The sequence below is a fragment of the Vidua macroura genome, chromosome 8, assembly GCF_024509145.1.
Source record: "Vidua macroura isolate BioBank_ID:100142 chromosome 8, ASM2450914v1, whole genome shotgun sequence".
NCBI lineage: Eukaryota > Metazoa > Chordata > Aves > Passeriformes > Viduidae > Vidua > Vidua macroura.
The window spans coordinates 21,999,107-22,014,536 of record NC_071578.1 but is presented as its reverse complement, the minus strand read 5'-3'; the positions used below and the strand labels follow the sequence as shown (position 1 = coordinate 22,014,536).

The following is a 15,430-nucleotide window of genomic DNA, read 5'->3' as shown; positions in this document are numbered from 1 at the left end:
AATTCTGGCTTTTATTTCCATCTCTCTTTTGTTGTTCATCTTCCTGTTCTGCATGTCTTATTGCTGCACAGACCGGGAAGGTGGTTAGAAAAAAAAAAAAAAAAAAGCCTTTCTTTCACATACTCAACTTACAAAGAAGAACATGCCCTGTAAAAACTGAAGCCCATTTTCAGGTTGCCACTTGCATGTTCCCCCAGGCAAAAATACAGGAGGCAGAAGAGAGAAAAAACAATACCTAGTCCACAGAGAAGATACTACAAAGCCTCAGCCTCACAAAAGTCATGGAGGAACATTCCAGACTAGGACTGAAGTTCAAGGGAATGTTTTCATACATGCACCTTCTTCATCAGACAGTGGAAATTATGCACAAGCACATACTGTGCAAATTATTCAAGCTCCTAGCAGAAATAATCTGCACCCTAGAGAGAGGGAAGAGATATTTGTATCTCCATGAGCTCAATTATTGGATTAATCCTTCCTCATTGGCCAAGATTAAAGATTCACTCTCCCTTTCACCTCAAAGCTTAGACCGAGAAGAAATCACTGTAAGAAAAAGGAAAATAACTCACATGTTTAAAACTACTGAGGATAAAATCACAAGATGGACTTCTCATGAACTGAACTGTAGATGTCATTTATAAAAGCATGGCACTGTTTGTACAAAACCACTGACATCTGTTATTCAAGCTCTGGAGTACATTTAGCCTTTAATGTGAAAGGAAAAAGATTGAACAAAGTCATCTAGGACAAGTAAAAAAAAGCTTTGAACAAGTTGTGGGTTGTTTGGGGTTTTTTTTTCTTCACACAAGATAGCATGCATCTAAACTAAAAATCTCAAGATTAGTTTAGATGCACACAAGATGGATCTAAACTAAAATCTCTGTATTCTCTACTCCCTACCTCTATTACATCCTTCCTACTCACTTACTGCTTTCTTTCCTTCACCAGTGATTATTACTTACCTTGTTCTTTTTTAAATGAAATCTTTAACTTTCTATGATCAACAATAGTTTTTCATTCCACCTGAAATCCTTTACAAAGTCTCCAGGTAACGCTAACCCTCACACATCAGTGTCTCTTCTTCCCATACTCTATCCCTTCACAAAATGAGAACAGGGGAATGTTTTCCACATATTATGAAAGAACTCTGTTACTAGGGAAGGCTATCGAATACAGTTGCCATGAGAGGATCGGAAGCAGATTTCCAAAGTAAAACATCTCTGCTCCTGAAACATGCCTTATTGAAAATACACAGTGTAAACAGTTCATTTCTAAAACAGCTGAAAATCACTATGAAATCAGAAGAGCTGCTACAACTCAGGCCATATGACACCAATAAAGCTGCAGAATCACAGCATAATTTAGGTTGGAAGGAGCATCTAGAGATCATCTAGTCCAATTCCCTGCTCAGAAAAGGGGGATTTCAAAACTTAGATCAGGTGGCTTGGAGTTTTGTCCAGTCACATTTTAAATATCACCCAGGGTGGAGATTCCACAGCCTCTCTAGGCACCTCTTCCACTCAACCTTCCCTGAGGTGGCTGGAAATTCCCTTGCTGCAGCTGTGACAACTGCTTCTTGTTCTTTTGCTGGTCATCTGACAAGAGTTTGGCTCCATCTTCTTCACACTCCCCCCTTGGCCCCAAAAGGAAACAAAAGATATTAGAAAGTACTCAAACAAAATCAATGTAATGAAAATGGCATGAGAAGAAATAAGTCACAAGTGGACTACAGTTGTCTGGGATTGAAGGATTTCCACCAGCCAGAGACACAAGCAGGAGGCCATCCAGTGGCACCACATCCTGCCAATTACAGCCACCATCTTTTAAGGATACACACATTTTTCCCTTTGCCTCACACACAACAAATTGCTGTTACTCCTCTCCTTTCCAAAGTTCCCTTGTACCTTTCACCTGTTTCTTTCCTTTCCCTCCCAGGGAAAAGGGGAGATGTGTAACCACTGCAACTGGTAACAGTCACTTCGACCAGCAGCAGAAAGAGCTGGATCCATGTACTGCTCAGGGTAATCCAGGAGAGACACTAGCTCTTGGAAAAAAGCAAACAAGAAAGACACAAAAGCAACTGTTTGTGATTATGGATCAAGTGCTGATATTAAATATACCACATCTGATGCAAAGACAATTAAGCAGCCCCTAACTTTTATTAAAGAAAGAGGAAGGAGTTTTAGCCTGGGAAAAAACTCTGAAGTCAGGGGAAAAAATGGTGGAAAATGTACACTTCTCTCTGTATTAAACTGCCTGTTCAAAAGAACTAATGACAACTCTCCCTTCCTCTGTTATATGGAAACATCCCAAGCAAAAAGAAAATAACCGGGGAAATCTGACTAACAAAACCATCACACGTAAGAAAATTTGATTTTCTTTTTTCCTTTCAAAAAATACACAAACTCTCATCCAATGATAAATCAAATTATAATGAAACCTAACATCTTTACTGCAAATAACTACAGTGCTAGCAAAACACAGTATTCTTTTCATCTTTTCCTATATTTTCATCACCTTCATTCAACTCACACCTTTACCAAGAGACAGTAAGTTGTACTGAAAAAATCAAACTCCTTTAAATGAGGATTTAATCAAATGAACATTAATTGTAGGCATTGTTGCCTCACTGAAAACAACATATTAAACTTTTCAAATTAAGCATTTACTGATAAAAATCATAAAACTTATCACTACACTATAACACTGCTAGATTTTTAAGCAATAATACCTGTTTAAAGAAGATGTCACTGCTTACACTTGCTTCAACAGCTGCCCAAGGCATTATTCTATATTCACATTCATTTCAGGTTATGACATTTATTCTGTATCTTATCTGACTTTCTCAACAATATGCAGGTAGAGGGCTTATATATGAGTGCAGACCAGTGTGAACAGCTACTGTACCATAAATACTTCACTCTTAGTTTCTATATGCTTAGTAAATCTAAGCACTACTCAAATGAGAAACCCTTACTGCTCTCATCCCATTTATTGTTAGCTTCCCAAAGGAAAAAAAAAAATCCACTTCTCCCCTTTCCCAAATCTGATTTCTTGTCTTAAAATACTTTTACAGATTTACAACTACAACTTCTCCTACATCATAAGCTGATTGCTCTTTCCTAAACCTCAATAAAACCAAATTATATCCCTTCTGAAAAACAGGCTACGTGTTTTGAGTAGAGAAGAAAAGAAGGAAAGAAAACACAGATTTCAGAAATACATCACCAATTGTACTCTCCATGAAAATATGATCAGAGTTTTAAAGTGGTACTTTACATCCAAATTTAATGTTACTATTTTACTTTATGAAATGAAACAAATTCAGAGAACTGTTCTTCAAATCACACATTAACTAAAAGAGACAAACACTTTTTTTTCCCAGAAATGTAAAGAAGGAGCAGTCTTGTCAACATGTTAAATCTTAATATACATACAGACCTTGAATTACCTTCATGACAAAAGCAAAAAAAAAAAAATTACCATTTTATCCCCTCCCCCAGCAAAACTCTTTTCTGATTACAATATCCAACGGTGCAGAGTCATAGTATAAGACAACAACAATCCACAGATTTAGTGTCTCCTTTGCTCAGCTACCTCTTACATGTATGATTCAGTCTTTCAGAGTTGGCAGAGGCTCAGAAGAACATTTATGAGTGTTAAGTAAGTTAAGATCAACGGTTGTTTCTTCTAGGAAAACAAGGCATCAGCACATTACTTTTTGTATTACTCTTCACAAGCAGACTGTGAGCTTACCCCCAGTAAAACAAAAGGAAAATGAGTTGAGTCCAACCCTACCCTCACAAACCTATTTTTTTATTAAACAGACAATTGCATTCAAATGCTTTCTCCATACTTACCCACATTTTTCAACCTGAAAGATACTCTGCTGAACCTCAGCAGGCTCTCTTATAAGGATTAAACTAAATGGGGTGCTGTAGTAGCTCACAGCAATACTGCAGAAGTCTAAACCAATCCATATATTAAAATACTTAGAAGGAATTACAAATTCTAACTGCGCTTAGCTTTAGCACTTAACTACACAGATGCACAAAAATAAAATCATAGAACAAAACACATCATCTGGGAAAAGAGCATTATAAAGCATTTATAGTAATAACCAGAAATCTATAAATAAAATTTTTAGAAAGGGAGAGAAGCACATACTTACTTGTGTTTTGGTTAAGGAAAATTCACTTTTGATCCCATTCTTCACTTCTTCAGGTAACAACGCTTATTTTCCAATTTAAGTAGAGAATTAAGCATAAGCTTCTCAATGGGCATCATTTATGTTAACACATATTAGTTTTCCAGACTCACCTGGTTATTTGTGCTCCAAGTGTGGGAGAAAACGAGACAAACATTACTTATAAAACAGTGTCGTCCACTTGATAACAATTAAATGTACTCGACACACATTTTTCTACTTTGAAAAAAAAAAAACAGTCTCTTTTAGGAGTTGGAATTCCACATTGCACTTAATAATCTATATACTGCCACATACCTTAACAAGTTGAAGCTAAGATCTAGCCTTTTTGCCATGTGTCCATATTTCCTTCCTAGGAATTCTGGAATTTCTTCACAGTCCTGACTAATGTAGGACACCTGAGAAACAGAAGTAATAAGGAAACATTTAATGAGTAGATTTAGTTCCCTGTCCAGATTCTGTCTCATTGATAAAAATGATAACGTGCAATACAATGACTTGGCATTACAGCTTTAAACTATATAAGTTTTACAGCTATAAAATCTATCACACAAACTCATTTTCCTATTGATACCATCAACTTAATATTTATCACATCTATAGTCTCTATGTACATTTTGTCTCTTTCCAGGTAAAAATACTTTGATTAAATATACCACATTTCTTCTATTTCACTGTTAATACTTTGACCTAATGTTACTTCACATTACCATTCTGACATGCTCCAGAAGAAATTTGTTTGAAGGATCAGAAGCCATCCAAAGGATCTTCCAGTTTGGCCCTTCATATACAACAAGCAAAGGTTGTTTTCTAAATTTAGGTGCAGAAATACCTCAGTAGTGTACAGTCAGTCCAATCTAACCATTTCCTGAGAAGATTATTACTCCCAGTAACACACTAGGGATAGAGCAAGAAGGCTGCCCATGGCCATGAAAATGAGGCATGCAGCTTCTTTTCAGACAGCCATGAAAATCTTAAAGATTTCTGGCTTCTCATTACCCCTCATCTACGTGTACTCTACGTGTACATCTTTAGCAAACACAGGAAGAATTAGTGGTAGCACAAAAACCAGTCTACTCAGATCCTGTTTGTTTTTATTTGTTTTAGTCAGGATTAAGTGAGTTGACAGTATTTCCAGAAGAACACAAAAAGTAAAGCAGCTAAATTTTTTTCTATTATTTCTGCTGTACTGTTTTAGAAGTCATTGGTTTGATTTCTTCAAAGAAATCCCACAAAGCTTTTCAAAACTATTGTCAAGAATTCTATACATCTATATTGGTTCATCCTTTCTGTACTCAAAATACTGACATTTCAGATTTTCTGCTGCAGAAATCTTAGTTTCCCTTAATGACCAACTAGCAAGTTAAGCACCATGTTAGACCACTATCTATACAACACTGTTATTATCCACTTGTTTAATTATAAAGTCAATTTCAATACCAATTCCACTAGTCTAAAATATGCTGGATGAAAAACATGCAAAAAAAATCCATCAAAATTGTTTTGATAGTATTCCACCTTCTGTTAAAACAGAGACTCCTCTGCAGAGGAGACTGACAGTATGTACTTCTGCAAGTCATCCTGATCTCCTACGCTCTAAAAATGATTGCATCTGATAATACTATATGGCGTTCCATTTAATTCATTTTGTTCAATAACTTCAACAGATAAAGCTGACAACAGTGAAATAATTTTTATGAGCAGAAAACAGGTAGCTTGAAGCTCAGTTTAACAACTTCTTCCCCTTGTTAAATCAGACCAGCTCTTGCAATATATTCTCTTACCAGACATACACACAACTCAAGCAAATATAAGAACAAAAGGGAAAGGAACTGTTTTGGGTAGTTGGCATCCTAATGGTTTGGATATAACAGAAAATGCTTTGCAGAATTTATTGAATTAAATATGTCAGGGTTTTCCTCCAGTTTATGTCTAAGATAATCACAATGCGTTTTACAACAAACACAAAGGTATACACAAAAGAACCATGTCATTCTTCACTGAATGGTAGATTTCTTTCAATTAATGCTTGCAAACCCTTTTAAAGACCTCACATTAACAGCTTAATACTTTGGATTAAGCATTTGGTTCAATGTAACGTGTTGAAACAGAAATGACTAAAATATGATGCCTATTAACATTGGGAGGACAAGACTACCTTGAGGAGCTACAAATACAGCAAGAGCACAGACCCTCACTTGGCCTTTCACCCAGGGAGGAATGGCTGAGACTCTCGCCTGCAGTGTGTGTACACTGCTTCAGAAACTTACCTGGACATCAAAGCCCTATCCATGGGAATAGAAATTGAAGAAAAAGATTCATACAAATGTCATTTAGAGCACACAGGAGACAAAGTACATAAAATGTTTCAAAGGTTCAGCCTTTGAACAGTTACAATATGCAAATATATTTACACAACTAGTGCAAACAGATTATTCACAGGCATATTTGCAGATGACATATTGTTATCATGGCCTTTCAATGCTGAGGCCTTGTAAAGGCATTTTACTTCCAGAGTCCACTTCAGCACACTCATAGTACAATGCTAATATAAAACAAGATGTCAGTAGACAGAAGAAAGAAGAACATTTCTTCATTTTAATTGCTTCAGTTCAAAATAATTTACTCAGGAAACAATAAAATGTACATAATTCAGTATTCTTCCCTTTGCTTCCATTTCAAATATCCCCAAAATTACTATGAGCTTTCAAGTACATATCCAGAGACATCACCATAGAGATGAGAGCAAGCATACTTTTCCCAACACTCCAGCTCTTTGGCTGCAAGGCACATCAGTAACAGTAGATTCCACAGATTTTCCTATACCAGTCACAGACCATAACACAGGATTAAAAACTGGATGTAGAGGTTTCTGTGGCGTAATTCTCCGACTCAGATATACTGAAGGTTGGTCAGTCAGTTATTACTGGTGGCCCATTCAATACCCCACCAAAACATTCAGAGTTTCCCACAAAGGCCAGCACCAGATAGGCTATGGAGGCCTGAGGTATTCTTGCAGACTCTTCAACACACTGTATGCAATTCACGAAAAATATATGTTGTTATAAAATATTTAAAACATAAGTTAACTATCAACACCAGTTGCACCCCTCTTCTGCTTTAGTTTCAGAGGGTATCACTATTTAGTCTCTGTGATCATTCTATAATAATACTGTAATCTTAATAACCCATAGAGTAATGTCTTTTTTAAGGAATGTCACCAAAAAGGTCACGTATGAACTCTCAATACTGCATATTCTCTCCCATTGAAGGGAATTATATCTGGAGAATATTTCCAGTCAGCTGAGCATCACATTTTACTCTATGCTGATAGAAGATTGTATGCTGGGAATATAGCCAGATTAAGGGGCTCAAGGCATGCTCAAGGGAAGAAGGCAGCATGTCTCTCAGTGCCAGGGTGCACAACAGAGACCACAGGAACTGTTTCCTGCAGCAGCTTCAAAATTAGCCAATTAATTGCCTTCATATCACACACATATTTACATGAATTCCACACAGAAATAGTGACCAGATTAAACAAGCAATTAGACCCTGGTTTAATGGCAAACCATTTTCACAAACAAGACAAGCTTCCTTCTCCTTGGGGGGGGGGGTGTGGGGGGGTGGAATATTCTAACTTTAGTCACAGGTTCATCACTAATGTCATCAACTTTCAGAAAGAATTTTTTTTAGTAGCCATACAAAGCGCTGGGTAAAAGTCAGCAGGATGTGTTATATTTCCCAACTTCTCTTTAACCAAACCGAAACATACAGAGGCGGTTTCAGGAGGAACAACACTTAGCAGATTTCACTCCTCCTTCAGCTCATTCCCGCGGCCCCCCCGGCCGGACCGAGCAAGCGCCGTTCCGAGCCGAGCACATCCCGCTGGGAGCGCGCTGCGCGGGAGCCTCGGGGGCGCGCCCGCCGCACGTGAGCGGCACACGGCAGCGGCACAGGGAGCGCAGCCCTGCCCCGGCCCGCCGCTCCGTTACCCGCCGGCGGTGGGAGCGCACCCCCGAGCCGCGGGACTCGGAGCGCATCCCCCGGACCGCTCCTCAACCCTTTCCCTTCGGCGGCCTCGGGACAGCGCTGCGGCGACAGAGGCGATACCTGCGCGGCGTCCCGTGGCGCGGTGCGGCTGGAAACTAAACCCGGCTCCGTGCGCGTCCGCCGGCCCCACCGACCGGGAGCGGCACCGGCAGAGGCGGCAGCCGGCGCGGAGCTGGAGCAGCCGCTCCCAGTGCCGGGGGCGGGGACGCGCCGGCCGGGGCGAGCTGCCCGCGGCAGGTGGGGCCGCGGCCGGCCGGCCTTGCGGGCCGCGGACACCTACCTGTGCTCCGCTCACCACGACCCCTGCCATGCTGCGGGCTGGCCGCGCCGAGGCTCCGCGGGGCCGGGCCGGGCCGCTGCCTGGCAGAGTCAGCTGACGCGGGCGGAAGCGCGGCCGGGCCGGGGGCGGCGGCAGCGCGGAGCTCCCGCCGCCTCCTGCGGCAGGGCCGAGGCCGCAGCCACGGCCCCGGGCGGCGCCGCGCGGGGCGCAGGCGGCTGAGAGCCTGAGGCCGGCGTGGCCCGAGGGCTGCGTGTCCAGGGCGCGGCCATCCTTGTCCGGCGGCCGCCCCGCTGCGACATCCTACCTGGAACGCGAGCCCAAAGCGACTGCCGCGCCTCACAGGATCCGCTCGGTTAGAAAAGACCTTTTAGACCATCCAGTGCAACCTAGGACCGAACACCACCACGCTAACTAGACCATGGCATGAAGTGTTTCAGTGTTTCCACGTTCAGTGTTTCCTTAACACCTCTTGGGACGGTGACTCCACCACCTTCCTGGGCAGCCCATTCTTATGTTGAATCCCTTTCTATGAAGAAAGTCCTCCAAATGTCCAGCCTAAATCTCCCCTGGCCCAGCTTGAGGTGCATCCTGGCAGCAGCTATCTGAGAGCAGAGACCGACCTCCACCTTTGTAAACCCTCCCTTAAGCTGCCCCCACCCTTACTCCAAGCCTTCTCCGGGCTAAACAACCCCAGCTCCCTCAGCTGCTCCTCATAAGACTTGTGCTCCAGACCCTCCGCCAGCTTCTCTGCCCTTCCCAGCGCCGGGGCAGCACCATGTGCTGGGCTGTAACGGTGCCGGAATAGCCATGGGAGGAAGAGATGGAAATAGCCAATCTGTGACACTGACAGAGGAATCACGCCTTGGATTTCAGTTCCCATAAGGCGCTAGATTACTTTGAACATTATCTGTACTGACTTTCCACCTACTAAGCAGCTCATTAATTTGTGGCGTAAAGCATAACTTGCTTTTGAAGAGATGTATGTCACTGGTAAAGCAATGCCTTCAGGAAAAAAATCCAAAAACATGCTATCTCCAGGAAAGGTCCACATTCTTATAGCAATATATATATATATATATATTTTTTTTTTTTTTTTTTTTTTTTTTGTCTCTAGGATATAGGACAAATTGTGTGGAAAACAGAAATACCTTTGGAATTATCAAAAAACCCTGTCAAATTAGTCTTTCCAGGACACAAGAATTTACTAATTAAAATAATGGCATGATGGTAGGTTATCACTATTCAGGCAGACTAGAGGAGCTGGTTTTCTATAAGAATTTTATATGAGACTTTTAAAGATTTCCCAAGCTTGGATCCTAAATCCTATTAGTCATCTACCTACCTCTTCAGCTGCCTAAGCACCTTTTAAAATCTGGCTCATTTTTCCCCTTTATTGCTAATATAGTATAACTCACTCTTGCTGAAAGAGGAGGCACATGCTGTGAGGGGAAATAAGTTTCAGGAGGATATGTATTCCTCACTGCAAACCACTTTCTTGAGTTTATTCAGCAACACAGCAGAAACCAATACTGTACTTGCTGCTCTGCCTCTTAGTATCAACAGAATAAATTCTTGGTACAGCTGTGGCACTACACCTTCTCTACAGCCATCCCTCCTTCTTCAGTGACTGCTGGACAGGAAACACAGAGCAAATAGCTGAGGAAAAAATTGTTCTTCCTCCCTGTTGTTTTAGTGTATTGTGTTAGAAATGTCAGTGGGCCAGCATGCATAAAAATCAAAAGATGGCCAATGAATAAATCACTCCGGTGCTTTGTGTTATCTAATTTTCCTTGTATCATGTAAGACAAAAGAATCAAGCCCTTCAGCCACAGCAAATAACCTGATCCTACACTGATGAATAAAAGCTCTGTTTCTCTAAGTAAGAGTTTTCCATCCAGGCATACTTGCTGGTTCACATCATCACTCAGCATGCTTCAAACCATCAGGGCCTTTATTTATCTATTAGATTATATGGTAAATAACATATGCCAAGAAAAACAAGTACTATGTGAACTGTAGTTTTAAACAAAGCAATACATTCTCCTCTTTCTGTATCTACTTTTTATCTCTCTTTTAGCTACAAGCATGTGGTTCCCACCAGAATGAACACATACAGCTCAAGGCTTAAGTGGCCCACTGCTACAGTCTTTGTCTTAGTGGAGTAAATTCAATTCAATATTACACTCATGAAAAATTGGAATAACTATATTGAAAACAATTTTGCATATCATTGTCTACATTATTAGGATTAATTTTAGTAGAGTGTTAGCTGTCATTTTAGAGATATCTACAAAGAAAAAAATCCCTGCCTAAATAGTTTACAAAATAGCCCACACAAATAATAGCAAGTTTGGGGGGGGTTTCCAGCTTCTTACATTGCCAGTTGCATTAACCTGCCATTGATCCTCCTACTTACTAGGCAAAACCTTGTCTAGAGGGAAAAGTTGCAGGTGCATTTCCCTAAACCAGGTGACTTAAATTGACTTTATCATCTCTTCAATCAGTCGAGCTGAATTTTCTAAATTACAAAAACAACTTAAAGAGGTGGCAAGCTGTTTTAAGTGCATCAGGCTTACAGTCACTCTTTTGAAACCAGTTCAACGTTTTCTTGTACAGACATGGCTAGATTGTTATCTGCCATGGATAAATAATAGATCCAAATCCCGTGGTGTGTAACAAAAAGGGAGTGCTACCGACCACAGTGACAAAATGGGACTATTATACTGGAAAGGAAAGGAAAAACAAAACTCCCTGGAACAGAGGAAGGGAGAAGAGAGATTACTGTCTTATTGTGGTGCTTCCCTAGACTTTGAAAACCTACATCTGAAAAATCCTAATTCTGCTGCCAGTTTCCTACAGGATTATTGGCAAACTTCTCAAACTTTGTAATTTTAGAGTCTGCTTTATTCCCTTATTTCTTAAGTACCCATCACTTGCACATAATTCTCAAAAGCAATGAAAACTCACAGCTGTGTGTCCCTGAAGGACTATTTTGTAACATCTAATCTGCAATTGTAACAAAGTTATAACATAGTCTCAGATTTCAGGCACATGAGTCAATGTGCTGATTGGTTTGTGCCCATGAAGCTGAAATCCATCACAGTGCAATGTAAATACCGAAGGACTTCTCCAGCTTTTGAACTAGCTGATCATCAGTGTCACAGATCCTAGATGAACATGAGGCAGCCTCTGGGTTTAGGCTGTTTTTCACCTTACCATATGTATTTGTATTTCTGAGCATCTCAAAACCTTCTTGAGTCCACACAACCTGCATCAGCTGAAGGTTTTATTTAGCTTTGATAGAGCTGCCTATATGAGTAAAGTTTCAAAGGACTAAGTTTGTACTTATAGAATATATTTTCCAGGGGTTCCTCAGAAACTGAATGTTTTGTGAGGATTCTTTGTAGAGGTTAAAATAGTTTACCTGACAGTTTGCCATAGCTGACCTTTGAAATGTCTTTTTTTACAGTGTATTTATATTAAAAAAAAATCACTTGTTTATTTAAATAATCACTTTCACTGCAGTTAGATGCAGAAGATGGCACTTCTGTATGGGCCATTCAATAAGCTTTCCTAAGATTTTTAACAGAGAATTGCCAGAAGTGCTTGATATGTGAGTTACAGACAAAACCAACATGGACTTTTAAAAGAAATAGGGGGTTTAAGTAACACTAATATGCTCAGTACATCTTTTATACACACACATACATATATATGCTGACCTGTTCTTTGAATAAAAAGTATTATAAGTTCAAAATACTACCTGGAAACCAGCTCCAAATAACTGGGAAGCAATGTGTTGGAACCATGGTAGGTACCCATCAGATCTGCTTCTTATAAATGAGTTATTCATGTAATAAAAGAGCTTTGTGTCATTTTAGGAGTCAGTTGCTTACAAATGTGTACTCAGTTACAATCAGGAAATCTCATTGACCAACTGAATAAATAATTAGCTAATACAAATCAATAAATATGGCATAGCACCAAGCACCAAATTAATTATGTCATTTCATATAAAGCCTTTGTATACAAGCATTTCCCCATCTTAAATGAACATTGAATATTTACAAGAGGAAATAATAGCAATCCTGACTTTTTCATTAACTGAAAGTTATAAAAATATTTGAGTTAATCAAAATGGTCTGTTTTCCAGCTTGCAGCACACTATGCATGTATGCCTTCATGTACACAAATACAATTATCCTATATTTTAGAGTAAGTCAAATAAACTATTGTCTACTTTAAAAAAACCCACATGTATCTAATTTCTCCTGACAAAGTAGTGTGTTTGAACAGTTTTCTGAAGCAAATAATTTCGAACAAAAAATCTCAGCCAAGTAACAGAATTTTTTCAACTTGACCTTCAGAAAATTTGGCTCACAATTTATCCATAAAACTTATTTTCTTGATGCTAACAATGAAAATATTGTCTCAAAATATTTGTTAGTAAGTATCCACAGCAATACGATGTGAATACAAACTGCATCAATTTAGTTGAGAATGATTGACTGTAGTACAGACATTTTCCTCTGTATTGCCAGAGGAGCATTTTATTCATATGTAGCTTCCCTTACACCTGTTTTTAATCACAAAGAGTTAAATAGGGTGTTTAATGTCCAAGCTAATAATTTCAGATGTCTCCCAGGAAACAGCATCACTAGCACTCCCTGCTGTGCAACATGCAGGAAAAAAGCTCTGACAGAAAGAAGGTAAAGTACAATAAAGTGTGTACTTTAGTCCTACAGAAAGAAATACAGGAATGATGATGTCATTTGCCATTTCTAAGTTGAACAGCTGCAAATCAGGTTTCTTCTTTCCTATCTCCAAACTAGTTCTCATACTGCCAGTTATAAGGATATTTAAAAGCCAATGATAAACAGGTTAAAGGGATCTGAAAAGCAAGTTATGCATATTCAAATATGTATTCAATACACTGGTACACCTTTTTTTTTTTTTTTTTCTTTGAGCAGTATTAGTATGACAGTGTGATATATACACTGCTATAAAACTTAAGAACATCTGAGTGACATTAAAGTGTTGGGTTTTTTTCCAGAAGTATGCCCATGCTGGAATGTTTGAAACTCCATAGGATAAATCAGTCCAAAAAAGCAGTCAATGAAAATTGGTTATCTCATACTACTTTAGGCTCATGTAACAACTCTGGGTTTGCTTTCCTACTGTTAACTAATGGCATTGATTTACATTTTTCCATTCTTGTGGAGACTCATATAAGAAAGATAGGGGTGTTAATATTTCTACATTCATCTAGAGTTTTTGAGTTTTACCCTTTCCCGCAGCATAAAAGCAGAGTGTCCAATCTGATATATTTCCTACTTCTTGCATTTTGACTCTTTCATTCCTCCAGTGTCCTCAAGAAAAACAGAATTATGTCTAAAACCATCTCTGGGATATATTTGGTTATTATTTTCCTATTATATGGCAGAAGTGTGATATGAGCACAGTGAAGCTACATGGGCATTGTGAATTAATGCAGCCCATAAGCTCACTCAGTGTTTTATTGCAAAGGCACCCTGAAGTTCAACATCTTCTGATGTCTTTGAAAAGCTTCATTTTGTAACATTGTTAGCATTCTTTTAAGGTAAGTTTATGTATATACTTCAAAATGCATTATTCTATATGCTGAGTTTTCAAAAAGCAGAACAACATAAAAGCTTTGATGGCAGGAAAAAAAAAAAACCCTTTCATAAAATTTGTGCTTAGTAATTTCATCTCACTTCCAATAAAGGTAATGACAGTTTTGTTGAGCATAGTATGACCCAAATACAACTAGAAATCCCTAATGTCACATTATATAGCACACTATAGCTGTTAGCCTAAAATGATGTTTAATCAGTTACATCCTCAACAACTAAGACATAGGAACAATTAATTGTGCAATTTATTTCTGACTTCTCATAACATATGTTGTGGTACAGAGTTATCTTTTAGTGGATTTTGGTGTTTGGTTGGTTGGGTTTTATAATATACAGAATTCTGTTTCCTTTAGACTATAGATTGGACAGAGATAAGTAAATTACCTCAACCAGGTAAAATACCACTAAGTTCCTCAATGCTCTATATTACCAGAACTTCTAGTATCTTTAATGCATTTGTTCACACTCTATGCCAGGAAAATAGAAAATTATTGTTATTATTATTATTGTTGTTGTTGTTGTTGTTGTTGTTGTTATCCTAAAAAAAAAGTAACTGCAGCATAGAATGGATAAATAATTTGTATAAAAACTTATATTTATTATCTGTAGTCATCTGGGGAACTGAAGCTGCACCTCCCAAGACCTAGGTCTGATTCCCTAACTGTACACAATACTCTGTCTTGCTTTGTCTTGTCTGGTGTAGGTATTACATAAGAAAAATTATTATTTCCAGTAAAAAGATGGGCAAGAAACATAAATTATTTACTCCAAGTAGACAATACTTGCAGCAAGAGTTATTCCAAGTCAAAGGGTGATAATGATCCTAATGATCTAGAGTACAGTACACAGAAGATACTGACATGGGGCATCCACAAGCTTTGTAGATTATTGCAAGATTTGAACATGTTGTCAAAACTAAATGTATAGCACAAACCAAAGATGAGAAATTGTATTTTTCAGTCCCTTATAATTTATGCACTCTAAATTTTTTTTTCATAAATCCATCAAAAGGATGCCAGGCTTTTCCTTCTGCCAAGTTTCAAAGTCCTGTTACTAATCATGGAAGCACAAAACACTTAATAATAAGATCATAAGATTTCTTTTTTAATTTGAAAGAATTCAGTAAGCTTGGTATGGAAGCTTTTGCTACCACTTCTTCTATAATTATGTGTTGCACAAATACACAGAGATTATCTTTTTCTAAGCCTAAGATGACTGACTCACAACATATTTGAAGTG

General features: G+C 38.8%; 1 protein-coding gene across 3 annotated transcripts in view; it reads right to left on the bottom strand.

Moving 5' to 3' along the window:
- Positions 1-8,860, bottom strand: part of LRMDA (leucine rich melanocyte differentiation associated) — a 613,636-nt gene extending 604,776 nt beyond the window's left edge. The window contains exons 1-2 of one of the 3 annotated variants that reach the window (XM_053983676.1): positions 8,538-8,860; positions 4,505-4,605 (exon numbers count right to left, since the gene is read on the bottom strand). In XM_053983676.1, coding sequence (XP_053839651.1) covers positions 4,505-4,605; positions 8,538-8,567 — 131 coding nt within the window. In that variant the 5' untranslated portion in view covers positions 8,568-8,860. Of the gene's footprint in view, positions 1-4,504; positions 4,606-8,537 lie in introns of those variants that run through there. The other 2 variants (XR_008438096.1, XR_008438097.1) reach the window with 2 other exon arrangements.
- Positions 8,861-15,430: the final 6,570 nt, after the last annotated feature.